The 14598-nt window shown below is 47.4% G+C and overlaps 1 protein-coding gene across 1 annotated transcript in view; it reads left to right on the top strand.

Annotated features, from left to right (window-relative positions):
- Positions 1–14598, top strand: part of WNT7A (Wnt family member 7A) — a 68663-nt gene that overhangs the window by 506 nt on the left and 53559 nt on the right. Inside the window, exon 2 of the mRNA XM_006917444.2 lies at positions 4419–4645. Coding sequence (XP_006917506.1) covers positions 4419–4645 — 227 coding nt within the window. The remainder of the gene's footprint in view (positions 1–4418; positions 4646–14598) is intronic.

The following is a 14598-nucleotide window of genomic DNA, read 5'->3' as shown; positions in this document are numbered from 1 at the left end:
GACCACAGCCTCTCCCAGGGAGCTCAGTCCCCAGAGCCCCCAGAGAGACTGTACACAGAGGCCCGGACACAACCGATGCTGGAGAGACAGGGCAGTCCCCTGGTGGCAGGCAAGGCCGGTCAGTGCAACAGGGAACAGGTACCCCGAGGGAGGGACATTCGCTGGCGAAAAAACGCAAACTGCTGCTCAGAGCCCTGGCACCACCCCATTTCCAAGGACTCTCAGACTCCCAGAGCCCTTTCCTAGGTTGAGGGTACGGCGCCTACCGGCCTCAGCAAACACACACAAAGGTAGGGCTAGAGCTTGCGGGAGACACCCAAGGAGACAAGCTCGCAGAGCCATCTCCCGAGAAAGGCAGGACACCACGCCCCCTAAGACTGGGCGCTGGAGTCCGCGGGCGCGCGGGCAAAGCAGCCCTCCCCACTTCACCACAGCATTTCTACGGAGGTGGGCACTGGGGCTGTGCTCTGACTAGATGGGGAGACGGGGAGAGGCACTCCGGATGCGTCTTGGAGCTGCATTTGCACGGCCAGTCACCCTTTGTACTTCGGAGATAATGCATGTGAAGCACGGAGGGGTGGGGGTGCAGGAGCTTCAGGGATTCGTAGAGGTTCTGGCGCTAATGGGCCACCTTGGCAGGTTGCGGACAACCTGCTGCCCCACCCCCAGCAGAGAACCTCCTCACCGCTCTGCTTGGGGAGGAGGCAGGCTGGGGGGTGGGGGCTGCGGCAAGAGGGTGTGTGTAGCAGATCCTTTGTGTTTTGTCACTACTCCTCCCCTCTGCCCACTCCACGTCTCTAGAATGGGGATTTCGCAAGTTGACCCGAAGTAGCAGCAAGCAGGTGCGCACAGAGCGAACGAGACGGCCCACCAGCCCAGACCGCTGGCCGAGAGGCGATCGCGGGCGGAGAGGCGGCTGCGGGGCTCGCGCACCGCCTGCTTGCCCGTGTGTTTTAAGTGTTATTGATTCGTCCGCGTCTGGGTGGTTTTCCTTTTTTCTCATTGCTTTAATCTTCACCTTGGCTCGCGCCCCCTCCGCCCCGCGCGCACCCAGCATCCAGGAAGCCGGTAGGGCTGATTGGCGCTGGCCACTTGCGGTTTTATCTCCTTTTTAATTAGAAACTAGGAGGTGGGACCGGGGAATGGGAAGAGAGAGGGAAAACAACAGAAAATAACCTCCGCTGGCTGCCCCGCCCTCCCGCCCTCCCGCGGGCGCCAAGACCTCACTGGCCCGGCGGGGACCCTGCTGCTCTGGAGGGAGGGAGCTAGGGAGAACGCTGGCCTGTGGCCTAGCTGCTGCCCTGTGGGGCAGGGAGAGGTCCAGGTTAGGAGGAGTGGCAGGGTGATTTAGGGCCAGACCCTGCTGATCTCTGGGCCTCAGGTGTTCCACCTGTAAAATGGACATGATGGGTAGCCCCTAAGAGGCCTTCTAATTCTCTAAATGTTACAGGTTCCTCCCTGCTCCGGATCGATGTCAAGACATCTGGGGTGTTCTTATTTTATTTGAATAGTTCAAGTGACTCAAGCACTAGCCTCTTGTGATCCAATAATAACAACTTCAACAACAGCACCTTCTTAGCATTTCCATGTTTTAACACGTTTAATTTTCACAGCAATCCTATGAGGCGAGGACTAATGAGCAATACCCTCATTTTAGAGATGGGAAAAACTGAAGTACAGAGAGGGCATGTAACTTGTCCAAAGTCACACAGCTAGTAGGTGAAGGGTACTTAGATGTCACCCTAGGCCTCACCTCTTAGCTGCTAGACTATTGTTCCTATGAGTTTTTAACCCTAATATATCATTACACTCTTTGCTGGTGTAGGAATTTCCTAGTGGTCAATTAAGTGTTCAAGGGTTCCTCCTAACTTGTGGCCAGAACCTTCACTTGACTTAATCTTTCCACGCCATCTCTGCTTCAAACATTTCAAACATTCTAGCTCTGTGTTAGACTCTTTTAATGGCTGAGATGAATAACCGATAGCTCTTGCCAGGCTCCTGTTTCAAATCCATCACTTGCCAGTCTCCACATCTCAATCTCTGTGAGCGTCAGTTTTCAGATATGTGAAATAGTATGGTGAGTCCTACCCAATAGGGCTGTTTTAAAAGGTCGCGTAGGCTACTTTTTGTTACAGGACATCCCCATACTGCCTTGGCACATAGTAGGGATGCTGTAGAAGTTCACTGATGCATTCGATGCATATTTGGGGAGTAGTTGCTCACCTTAAGTGACATTCTTGAAGCTCCACAATCCATTTATTCAGTACCCGTTTAGTGAACCATCAGACAGCCTTCCTGCTCTCAAAGAGTTTGTAGTCTAATGAAAAAAGCTATAAACAAGTGAGAACACAAATTAAAAACAAAACACACATTAAGACATTTCAGAGGACTATGAATAACCAAGAGTATTAAGTAACAAAACAGACATTGTGATGGAAAGTTAGGAGGGGTGGAGTGGAAAGGCAGGTTCCCTTAGCCAGGTGGTCAGGGAGGTGACCCTTGAGGTCACATGAATGATGACAAGAAGCCAAACATGTGAAGCTTAGAGTGTGAGAGAGCTTCCAGGAAGAAGTACCAGCAAGGACAAAGGGCCTGAGGCAGGAAGAGGGCTTGTGTGAGGCAGGAGCAGAGAGAAAGAGGACAGGAATGGTCAGTTATGTGCTTGGAAAGGAGTAGGATCACTTCATCTCTGGTGCTGTTGATACAGGGGAACCTCACTTTAAGAAATCCCAATTCCAGAACGACTTTCCTTAGTTAAGCTCCAGGATGGAAAGAAAGTGTGAGGCACTTAGCCCAGTGGCTGGCCATGGCTCTCAATATGTAGAAGCTCTTATTATAACTACAGTGATACATCTAGGGTGAGGTCTTCTCTTTCAAAGTACTCTTGATGAAGTTTAAAGAATTATACAAACAGAAGCTCCAGATTAGTGGGCCATCTTTGTGAAAAGGAAGGGCTACTTGAATTATCAGAGTTACCATGGGAGCCTGTTAGGAGTTATCTTGATATTAGGAAATGGCCCCACCCTCAAGCCAGATATCCACAAGTCACACTAATGCCTGTGTTTCCTTTGTACCTTTCCTATCTCTTCCCTCAGTTTCACTCTGTCATTCAGTCCATCAGCAAGTTTGGTCATCTCTGTCTGCAGGCTCCCCCATCACTGCCATCAAAGCCAAGCCACCACCACCTCTAGTCTGTCCGTTTTCCCTGTTTCTGCCTTGGCACCCCACAGTCCTCTCCCATGGGGCTAAAGAGATGGGATCCTATCAGTACAGTGCTGACAGCCCTTCAGTACTTCCTAATAATACACCTGAGAAAATTCCAGCCCTGAGCCATCTCTGTTCCCCAGAGTGTCCTTCCCAAGCTCTGGTTCTGCATCAGCTTCTATGTGCTCTTTCTGTTCCTTGGCAACCCCAAGCTTGTGCTCCTCCCGGGACTGTCCAGTTTCTGTCCCATCTGGCCAGAATACTCTTCCCCAGACATTTCCACTGCTGACTCCTGGCCAATCTCCTTCACTGTCATTTCCTCAGAGAGGCCCTCCTTGACCACTCCAGCTAGAGTGGCCCCTCTCACATCTCTCTCAAACCCACTCCTAGTTGCTATCACAGCATCTTTGCTTACTTTTTTCATAGCGTGCATCACTGTCTGAGATGGCCTATTGTATTAATTTGTAATGTGTGCCTTGTCTCCCTCCACAGTTGCTTGAGGGCAAGTGCTTAGCACAGTGCCTAGCAACTGATAGGTGTCCAATATGTATCTGTGCAACGAATGACCTCGCCAGAATAGTCATGAGCATCTTCTAGGCCAGTTGTGTCCATAGGGGGATAAACATACTCTATTGGCATGCAGGGAGAAAAATACTTAGAACTTTTTTTTCACAATTTCTCTTTATTTTGTAATAAAACATATACATACATACCATAGAGTATATATAACATGTACAAATAGTTGTTTTTTTTAAATGAACATTTGTGCACTCGCCACTCTTTCAGAGGCAGCTGCTACATGAAACTGTAGTTTCCTTTGCTTGCCTTTGCAATTTTACCACATAGAAATGATTCCTAAACAATATTGGGTTTCATTTTGCATGATTTTAAACTTCATCTCAATCGAATCCTATTATAACTACAAAGGCAACTTGCTTAGTTCACTCAATGTTTATATTTGTAACATACTCATCTTTTTTTGTCTCTAAAAAGGAAATCAAGCCTCACTAATATTGTACATACACACTGAGCAAATACCAATATGAAATCTCAAATGAGTAAACAAAGGTTGGGGTGCAGTATTCAAAAAGATAGGAGACTCCTGCTGGGAATTGCTGGGAGAGGTGGCCAGGGCCGAATACCCAGGGAGGGCCTGCAGGCTGAACCCCGCTTTGCTGGCCTAATGCTCAGTCTCTCTGTGTCTCCTGCTCCAGTGGCTTCTCCTCGGTGGTAGCTCTGGGCGCGAGCATCATCTGTAACAAGATCCCAGGCCTGGCTCCCAGACAGCGGGCGATCTGCCAGAGCCGGCCCGACGCCATCATCGTCATAGGAGAAGGCTCACAAATGGGCCTCGACGAGTGTCAGTTTCAGTTCCGCAATGGCCGCTGGAACTGCTCCGCGCTGGGGGAGCGCACCGTCTTCGGAAAGGAGCTCAAAGTGGGTATGTGCTCACCCAGACACCGCAAACAGGGTCATAGAGGCTCTGGAGAGACCAGAATATCCTCTGGAGCCTTCTGGGACCCCCTCACTTGCCCCATGCTGGAATGCTCCCCAGTATGAGAACCTGAAGATGCCACACTTGAATTCATATCTCCTGATGAGAGTCAGCTTTCTGGTTTGAACCCAGACCACCCTAACTGTTACGGCAAAGTTGAAAACCAGTGGCCCAAAATGCTAACTGGCCGATACACAGCATTTATGTTGTTTTCTTTAAATTGAAGCCCCAAATTTTAAACTAGCTGTTTCACCTAAAAATATAAATTTCTGGCTTCTTTTGAAAAATTGGCTTATACATGTACCCACATAGTTATAATGACCTGGAGCTAAGAACACAACTTTTGTTAGATGGAGCTCAGGCATCCCATTCACTGCCACAGTCCACAGTCCTCATCACTTTCTATTGTCCACCTCATACCTACCCTTATATGACTTGCCTGGCCCCTGTGGGCGTTTGAATTTGCAACCCCTGTTTTATGGGACTTGTGTGTTGCTTGGACATCCACACACACATCCACACACATAGATATGCACAAAATGTTGAGCCACACATTTGGTTTTCAAAGCAATCATGATAAAAGCCTGGTGGAAAGGGGGCTGGTCACCAAGAAGCCCTGATTGGTGTGAGGAAGACCATGTTGTGTGTCTGGCTTGTGTGCACCTGGACTGGGGAGCCAGGAACTCTTGCTCTGAGCTGTAAACTTCCAGGTCAGCCTCAGGTCTTTTTGGGCTGGAGTGGTTCACGTGACCTGCTAGACTGCTCAAAGGGCACCCCTGAGTTCTCTCTCTCCCTCAGCCCCAATATCAACAAATGCAATGGTTATTGCAAAGATCCACCCAAAATCCAGACACTGCTCCTTGTCTTCACTTCCTCCTTCTTGAATCACACAGCTAGCATATATAGGCTTCCAGGTGCCTCTCTGCCCCCACTACCCTACTGTACCCGGGCTTTCTTGCAAACTCTCCTGCAGTCAGGGCCATCCTTTGTAAATGGAAATCAGAGCATGTCATTTCCCTGCTTATAACCCCAGGATCAGAATGAAATCCCAACTGTTGATCTGGCACTACTGACCTCTGCCTTCATCTGCTCCCATCTTCCCCTTCTCCCTTGCCCACTTGGCCTCTTTTTGTTTCCCAAACACAGCATACTGGTTCCTGCTGTTGGGCTGCAGCACCACGAGTTCCTCTGCCTCAGATCCTTTCCCATACCCCATACTCCAGAGCCCCTGTCGTCCGTGCGCATGGCTTCCTCCCAGCATCCAGGTCTCCAGAGCTTCCTCAGTCTAAAGTCCCCTCTAACCATGAACCTCCGTTCTATCAGCCAAGCACTTGGCACTCTCTGTATCTATTCCTCACTCGTTGGGAATGCTGGCTCCATGGGGGTTGGGGTTCTCTTGCAGCATTCACCTCTGAATATTTTCTTCCCCCTTCTTCTTGAAAGTGAGAATAGCATCGTCTTGGTCCTGCATCAGGACTTGTTTTTTCAGCTTCCGTACCTGCCTTGTACTCACACGTGAAAGACTACAGAACAGGATCCAAAGTTCAGGGTGAGGTTGGGAGGGGGCAAGGTTGTCTCCTCCTGCAGGGCTCCTCTCCACATGCACACCCTTTCCAGCATCTTCTTGGTACAGGATTTTGCCTTGCACCACCTGCCTTTCTTCCCCCTTTTTCCAACGTCAGGGCTTGCTTTTCAGATGGAGAACCAAGGCCCAGAGAGAGAAAGGATCTGTCCCAGCTCATACCTGGAGGTGGCCTCAACACTGGGACTCCAATTTAAGTTGCCGAAATCTCCATCTTGTGAACCTTCCCTTGTCATCACCTGTGGTTTTTATGTCTTCTCTTGGCCACACCCCTGCCCTTGGTTTTGAGACCCAAACCTGGGCTCTGGCATTATTTCAATGATGAGAAAACTGAAGCTCAGAAGGGACCTGCCCAAGGTCAACAAAAGTGAGTGGCAAAGTCTCCCAAGACTGGCTGGATTCCAGCACAGCTTGCAGTCTTGGAATAGCCACCCCATTGTTGGCATCGTAATAGTGCTTGCTGGGGTGCAGTGGAAGGCTATGGCGCAGGGAGCCCCTGCTGTCCAGCATCATGCCCCCTCACTCAGCCGGCCAGAGTTGTAGAATGGAAGGATTCATTGCAGGCTGAGGTGGAGAAATACTATCAATGTGCACGGCCAGTATACACTGGGGAGGAGCAGAGGCCTGAGGCAAGGAGCATTCTTAAAGAGGATGGCTTGGGTAGGCAGAGGTGGCTTCAGGACATTTAAGCAAAGAGAAGAGCCCAAGAAAACCTATGGAGTAACAATCCCCTGGCCTGGAAGAGAATGGAAACCAGAGCCAGGAGGCGTGTGGTCAATCTGAGCAGTTTGAATTTCTAGGTCGTGGGAGCAATTGGAGAATTTTGAGCATGGGTGGGACTACCAAAGTAAGTTCAACATTGTATAAAATAGCCACTATTTAATGATTTTTGGCCCACAAAACAACATCATATGATTAAACCTAATAGGAATTCTGGAAGATTTATTAAAGTGTGGGTATGGAATTCATTCGTTCATTTTGTCATTCATTGATTCACTCATGCATTCACCAAATATTTATTGCATGCCCACTTTAACTGGAAGCTGTTGTTCCAACCTGTGTGGTAAGGGAAGACCTCTAGATTCATAGAAAGAGGTGAACCACAGGCATGTCTGGGGAGAGAGGATACCAGGCAAAAGAAATGGTACGTGCAAAGGCCTTGAGGCAGAAACATGTTTGGTGGCTGGAGGAACAGTGAGACTGGTATAGTTGGAGATCAGCAAAAGAAAGGAAAGAAGAAGATTCATAGGTCAGAAAAGGAGCCAGGAGCTGGACACTGCAATGTCTGTCAGGCCAAGTCAGGAGCCTGGTAGTTTTCCAGGCAGGAATAATGGTGGCTGTAGACTGAATGATAGCAGTGGAGATCTGCTTTGGAAGTGAGCTGCCAGGATGGAGGGAGACTGATGACTTAAAGGCTACTTAGGAAGGAGCTACCTTGCTAAGGTGATAGTAGTGGGAACAGAGAAAGAGGAGATCAAGTTGGGACCCCCCACCTCTACAAGCCTGAGAAGTCATTTCCCCTCTGAGCCTTGGTTTCCTCGTACATAAACAGGTATCCTGCTCAAGGACACCAAGAAACAAGTCTCAAATTTAGGCATTCTGGGCTCTTCATCAGTGCTTTCACCCTGATGGGGTTGCTTCTTTCTGAGAATGACCGGCCAACAAGGCCTGCCTTATAGGGGTGAGGGATCAGGAATGTAGTCTTTCACTTTGGGAGCTCTGGCCATCAAGTTCACACTCCAGACATCAGGACACATCACCTGCCTTTGAAGAAACTTCCCAGAAGCTCCACATCACACTTCTGCTTACACCTCACTGGCTAGAACTTAGTCATATGACCATACCTAGCTGCAGGGAAGCTGGGAAATAGTCTTTTATTCAGAGCAGCTGAGAGACCAGCTAAGGATCTGTGACTGAGGAGGAAGAGGAATATTGACATTGGAGTGGGCAGCTAACCCCTGGCATAGGTTCTCTATCCCATGCTAAGACCTGAAGACTCACCTTTCACCACCTCCTCAACTTTTACTCCAGTCCTTAGCTCTCTGCCTGTGTTTTGTGGCTCTGTCTTCCCTTCTGAGTGTTCCAGATTTTACTCATCGATCTGAGGAGAAGGCCATGGACAGGTCTTCTTGGATGCTAGAAACTGAAACCCAATTTAAGCCACCTCAGGAGAAAAGCCTTTCTCTGGCAGCAACTGCAGAAGGTTCACTCTGACTGGATCAGCTAACAGGGCTTGACTTTCAATTGTGTGTCCATTCCAAACCAATCACAGTGGCCAAGGGCAGCAGTGCTTTTGTTGGCCAGGCCTGGGAGCCCCACCTAGACCATTTCTCATGAGAGAGACTGCTCATGAGTTTATTAATCAGATCAGGACGCTGTAACAAAGTACCACATGTTGGGCAGCTTAGACACAGATATTTATTTTCTCACAGTTCTGGAGAAAATATTCTGCAAGTCCAAAATCAAGGTACAGCAGGTATGGTTTCTTCTGAGGCCTCTTTCCTTGGCTTGCAGATGGCCACCTTCTTACTGGTCTTTTCAAGGTCTTTCCTCTGTGTCCATGACCTTGATGTCTCTGTGTGTTCTAATCTCTTTTTATAAGGACTCCAATCAGTCTGGATTAGGGTCACCTTAATGGTCTCATTTTAATTTTTTCACCTCTTCAAAGGTCACACCTTCAAATAAAGTCACATTCTGAGTTACTGAGAGTTAGGGCTGCAATATATGAATTTGAGAGGGGGAGGGGCGGGGTGGACACAATTCAGTTCATGGGGAAGGCATACAGGGTGTGATGGGAGCTCAGAGGTGAAACTCCTAGGTGGGAGGAGTGGCCTGGGCATTGGAGATAGCCCTTGACATGGGTCTTGAAGGATGGGAAGAATTTTATTGGTCAGCAAATGGGATTCCAGGCAGAGGGAACAGCCAAATGAAGATATAGATGTTTGATTGCTAAGGGGATGGTGAAGGGGTCTGCAGCCTCAGGAGGCAGGGTGTCAATAGCCTCAGGTGAGATGACAGGCTGACTATTCAAGGGTCTTAAAATGCCAGGGATTATTTGGGTGTGGTGTGTGACCCAGTGTAGCCCTTAGGGGTTTAAGAAGGCATTCATCCACCTCTCAGCTTTTCCTTTTCTTAAATAATACAATGAACTCTCTCTTGAGCCCAACACAACAGTTAGAACATCTACTCTTATGAACATCCCTCATGCACTCCCTGCCACTCCCTCCCAAGCCACACTTTCTCTATCCTGAATATTGGATTTTCCATTCTTTGCTTGTTTATGTCCAATTTATCATATAAATGCATTCCCCAGAAGTCAAATATTTGATTTTATTTGTATTTATTTTTTATAAAGAAAAGGCATCTTATTATATGCAATCTTTTGGAATTTACTTTTTCACTCATGGTAATAAAACTCATTTATGTTCCTTATAGCTGTTGTTGATTCATTTTAGTTCTGGTAAATAGGCGCCAATCTATGCACCCACTCTTTGGGTTGTGGGGCATTTGGGTTGTCTCTAAGATTTGCGGTCACTAACAGTGCCACCATAGGCACATCTCCTGGTGCCCATGTGCACGCATTTCTCTTGAGCATATAGAAAGGAATGGAATTGCTGGTCATGGGATATGAATGTCAACCTGATTTCCACAGTTATTGTGCCAAGTGCCACTCCCACCAATAAGCAGTGTCAATCAACAGCCTTGTCTCCAACAATTGGGATTGTCCAAATGACTTCATTTTTGCCTAGAGAATGGATGTGAAATACTTTCTATCATCTTGATTTATACTTCTCTGAGAAGTGACGCTGTTGAAATCTCTTCCTGCATTTACCGGCTGTGCATGTTTACTCTTCTGCGAGTTGCCTATTCATGCTTTTTGCCTACTTTTCCATCGGGTTGTGTGTCCTCCCCTCAGTTTTGGCCATTATGGTTCTGTCATGTCATGGCACCCCAGGGAGGCTTGGTCATGGAGCCCAGGGCTTCACTCTCCTGTCTTTCATCTTTTCATTGAGGACCTGTAAGGGTAAAGAGCTAAGACAGCCCTTCCTCATATATCATCTCATTTGGTCTCATCCACCCCTGAAAGGAGGCCTGTCCACCTATATCTCAGGCTGGGAATGAGGTAGAGGCTGACCAAAGTAACGTGGCTGTTTTATGACAGGACTGAGATTGGTAGTAGTTCACTGTTGCTGAGAGATTCTTCTGTTTGTGTGAGCCTGCCAGATTTGAGATTCCCAAGGCTGCCGTGAACATGAGAACTTTGTCTTGTTTCTGGGCTGTGGGGCAGCCATGCGAGCACTGGCATCAAAGTCATGCAGCCAGCTTTTCATCCCAGCCCCACTGCTACCTTACTGGTGACAGTGTGTAAGTACCTCACCTTTCTGATCTCAATCTGCCCATCTGCAGAATAGGAGAGTCACATGGCCCACCTTGCCAGGTGGCAGCAGCATTATACAGGATAGAAAACCTTGGCATCTGCTGGGTTAAGGCCATCAGAGGACATCCTTTTTCCCCTCCCAGGAGGCCTGCAAGCCCATCTCAGATGAAGATGAGCTCAAGGAATTAGGGGTGCATGCTCTGGATTTTATTCTTGTTACAATAGAAAGGGGAGATATAGAGTAGAATGGAGAGAAGCTATTGGTTCAATCACTAATTTAAGCTCACCTTTTGGATTCTTCCTACAAAATCTACCCCCTCCCCCAGTCTGTCTACTTCTCACCACCTCCACCACCACCTCCTGCTTCAAACCTCCATCTTTAGAGAGTTATTGCCCAGACAACTATACCACACAGCCATTCAGCATAGTATCTTCCACATGTTGCTCTGATCACAGCAGCCCCTGTGTAAAACACTGCTATGGTTTCCTATTGCCCTAGGAATAAAATACTGACAGGCCCTGGTCTCTTACAGATCACAATGACCTGCATCCCAACTTCATCTCTACCCTAGCCCCTCTGGCCTTCTTCCAACTCTCAAGCAAGCAAAAGTCTTTCCCACCTCAAGACATTTGACTTGGCTATTCCTTCTGACTGGATTCTCTTCTGCTTTTCCATTCTGGGCTCACATGTCACCTGACCCCAAGAGAAGCCTTTATGACTCTCTTGTGTAATGTAGACCACCCATCTCCATCTGCCCCTCATCTGGCCATACTTTCTTCGTATCACTTTACCATTCTATGGCATAGTCTCAATTTATTTGCTCGTTGTGAAGCACTGTGTAACAGTTCAGCCCTGAAGCCACCTCTCAGCTCTTTCCCCAGCTGAGGACCTTGACCAAATGGTAATGATAATAGTGCCCAGCTCAAAAGTGTGGAAGGAGAAAATTATTTATTCCTCATGAGGCACTCAGAACCATGCCTGGCATGTTGCACAGGCTGTATAAGTCATAGTTGTTGTGTAGTTATTATCTGTTTCTTGGGCCAGAAGGCAGTTCCATGAGGGAACAGAGGACACTGACACAGTGCCTGGTCACCATGGGCTCAGTGGATGTGGGGACAGACTCCTACCCAAATTCCTTCTGGAGCAGGAGGAGGAACAGAATGGTGACAGGGAGAAGCTGCTGAATGATAGCAGGTAACCTGCCCACCCAGCATTATGCAGGTCTCCACTCAAATACTCCCTCCTCCAGAAGGCCTTCTGTGGCATCTGACCTGAGACAGTTTCCCCTGCAGGTTACCCTATGCAGCTATCTTTACTGTGTTTACCACTTTCAAAAGTGACCTTGCTTACTTTTGTAATGATGTGTCCAACATCAGTCTTCTTCCCTGCCATGAGGAAGTCCATGGAGCCTGGGCTGTCAATCATATTCTCCTGGTACCTCCAGTGCTTGTCACACAGTAGGTGGTCAGGAAACACATGAAGAAATGCATGACCAGCTCCTCTCGGTCCAATGTGCCAACAGTTATTCTGAGTCCTTGAGGACAAGGCCCAAGTCTTGTTTATCTTATGACTCCCAGGTCTGAGTGGCACCTCATACATATGAAACACTCTGTTCTCTCTGTTGTGTGAGTGAATGCTTTTTGTTTCTGATCCAAACAACAAGATTGAGCATTCATTCCTGCATGTTTTCTTTTTCATCTGTTTCAGCCCAGCATTCTGTTAGCTTTCCCTTCCGCCTTTGCATTAGCTTCAAATGGGATAAAAATGTTGACTAAGTCAAGGCCTAAGGAAGACCTGTTCCCAGGGTCGGTTCAGAAGAAGGCTAGTCTCTGTTATCTCCCCAAACCCACCAGCTTCTCTGGGAAAATAGGGGGGTTCCTTAGATGATAAATTTATGAACTCAGAACACTGTACTCCCTGCTCAAGAGAGCAAGGGTTTCTGCCAGCATATTAAAGGTTCTGAAAATCTGTGGAAAAGAGAACAGATTGAGCAGGCTTCCCTTGCAGGGTCCACTCTTATCTCACCTCGGACTCAGTGACTCCCCTGGTTGAACTGCTGTTCTGAGGCACCCACACCAGGAAACACTGTTCTGGAGGCCCTCACAGGTTGACTGTGCACATAATGTACGTTTTGTGCCAATCAGTAATCTACCAAAGTCTATGCACTCACCCACAAGTCCAACATTTTTCTCCAAGGGCATAGCAGACACACATCCTAGCTTCTGATATTGATATGGATGGTGAAATGTAATTATAGTCAATATTACCCTGGAAAGTCCCTTAAATCAGCAACAAAATTCAGAATGCCTGGTTTTCTATACAGGTACAATATATATGTTATACATGTGAATTCAGAATGAAGAGTATCTATCCAAAATATAGTAATTTTGAGATTTTTTTCTTTTCTTTTCTTTTTTTTAGATTTCACATATAAGTGAGAGCATACAGTATTTGTCTTTCTCTGTCTAACTTATCTCACTTAGCATGTCTTCAAAGTCCATCCATGTTGTTACTTCAAGACTTCATATTGCAAGACTTCATTCTTTTTTATGGCTGACTAATATCTCATTGCTTATATATACCACAATTTTTTTATTCATTCATCTTTCAATGGACCTTTAGGCTGTTTCCATGTCTTGGCTATTGTAAATAATGCCCCACTAAACATAGGGGCGCAGATGTCTCTTCAGAAGTGAAATTACTTATCTTTAATTTTTTGAGGACCCTCCATTCTCTTTTCCATAGTGGCTGTACCAATTTATATTCCCACAATACAGTGTTTTAATTTATTTTCTCCTTGGTGTATTTTCTTGAATTCATATAAATTAAATGTTCATGGAATCACACAGCATGCCTCCCACTCCCATGGGTCCACCCATTTACTCATTTATCTGACTTATACATAGATTTACTAAAATCTTCTGAGTGGTAAACAGCTGATGAATTGGCCACAGGCTCTGCCCTCAGGGTGCTCACTGTCTGGCAGAGACAAACAGCAAAGTCAGGGCTGAAATGTGCTCTGAGAATCTAGTAGAAGGGGAGAGGGCACTGAGTGGATAAGCAGGTGGATAGTAGCAAGGAAAGCTGCCTGCAGGGGTCACCTGAAATGGGCTGGCCCACAACCTAAGAGATGAAGAGTATAACAGGGGAGGAGCAGCCAAGAAAAGTTTTCAGATGTGACCCAGCCAGGAGCCAGAGATTCAGAGTGATCCAGGCACCCTGAACTACAGGGTGTCAGGTGAAGAAGGCAGAAAGAGACTGGAGAGAGAGGTGAGGATAGCCAATCCACAGAGTCTTATGTTGCAGACATGTGGGTTGCCTGGGTGGGGAACTGTCAGAAGAGTTTCTCTCCCTTGTCTCAGGGGAGAGATAGGATGTGGGAAGATAATCGAATTCTTAGCACATATAGAAATTTGCTATGTCTCCAGCATTATTGTCAACAAATGGTGATTTCCTGATGTGTGCTCCTGGGGACAGCTGCATTCTTTTTCAAATACTCATGACCTCCTGTTTGGTACTTCCCTACCGGAATTTTTCCAGGGATGGGCACAGATAACCTAGGATTCAGTCCCTGGGGTCCACCCTCTTCTGTCTGCAGACTGAGTAACTCTGGTGCATTTGTGGGCTTCTGTTCCTGTCACATTTGTCACCACTTCTCTTGAGCTGTCACTTCAGCAGCTCCCCTCTCTCTCCTTTGGGTGCCCAGCTGGACCTAAGATCCCTCAGCTGAGAATCTGTATGCCTTGCACAAATGGTTCCATCTTTTTACCCCTCTGGGGCTGTGAGAGTGGATGGAACACATGTCTGATCAGCTAATGACTGCTTGGAGGAATGGATCTGAAGACCTCTCCAGTGAGTGAGACAGAAGCAAGAAGTGGGCCAGCTCCACTGTCTCTGCCATTTCTTAACAATACGCCACCTTGCCCGAAAGAGCTTTT

The sequence above is a fragment of the Pteropus alecto genome, unplaced genomic scaffold, assembly GCF_000325575.1.
Source record: "Pteropus alecto unplaced genomic scaffold, ASM32557v1 scaffold75, whole genome shotgun sequence".
In the NCBI taxonomy this organism is placed as follows: Eukaryota; Metazoa; Chordata; class Mammalia; order Chiroptera; family Pteropodidae; genus Pteropus; species Pteropus alecto.
Note: the sequence above shows the minus strand (reverse complement) of the source record. Positions and strands in the feature narration are given on the sequence as shown.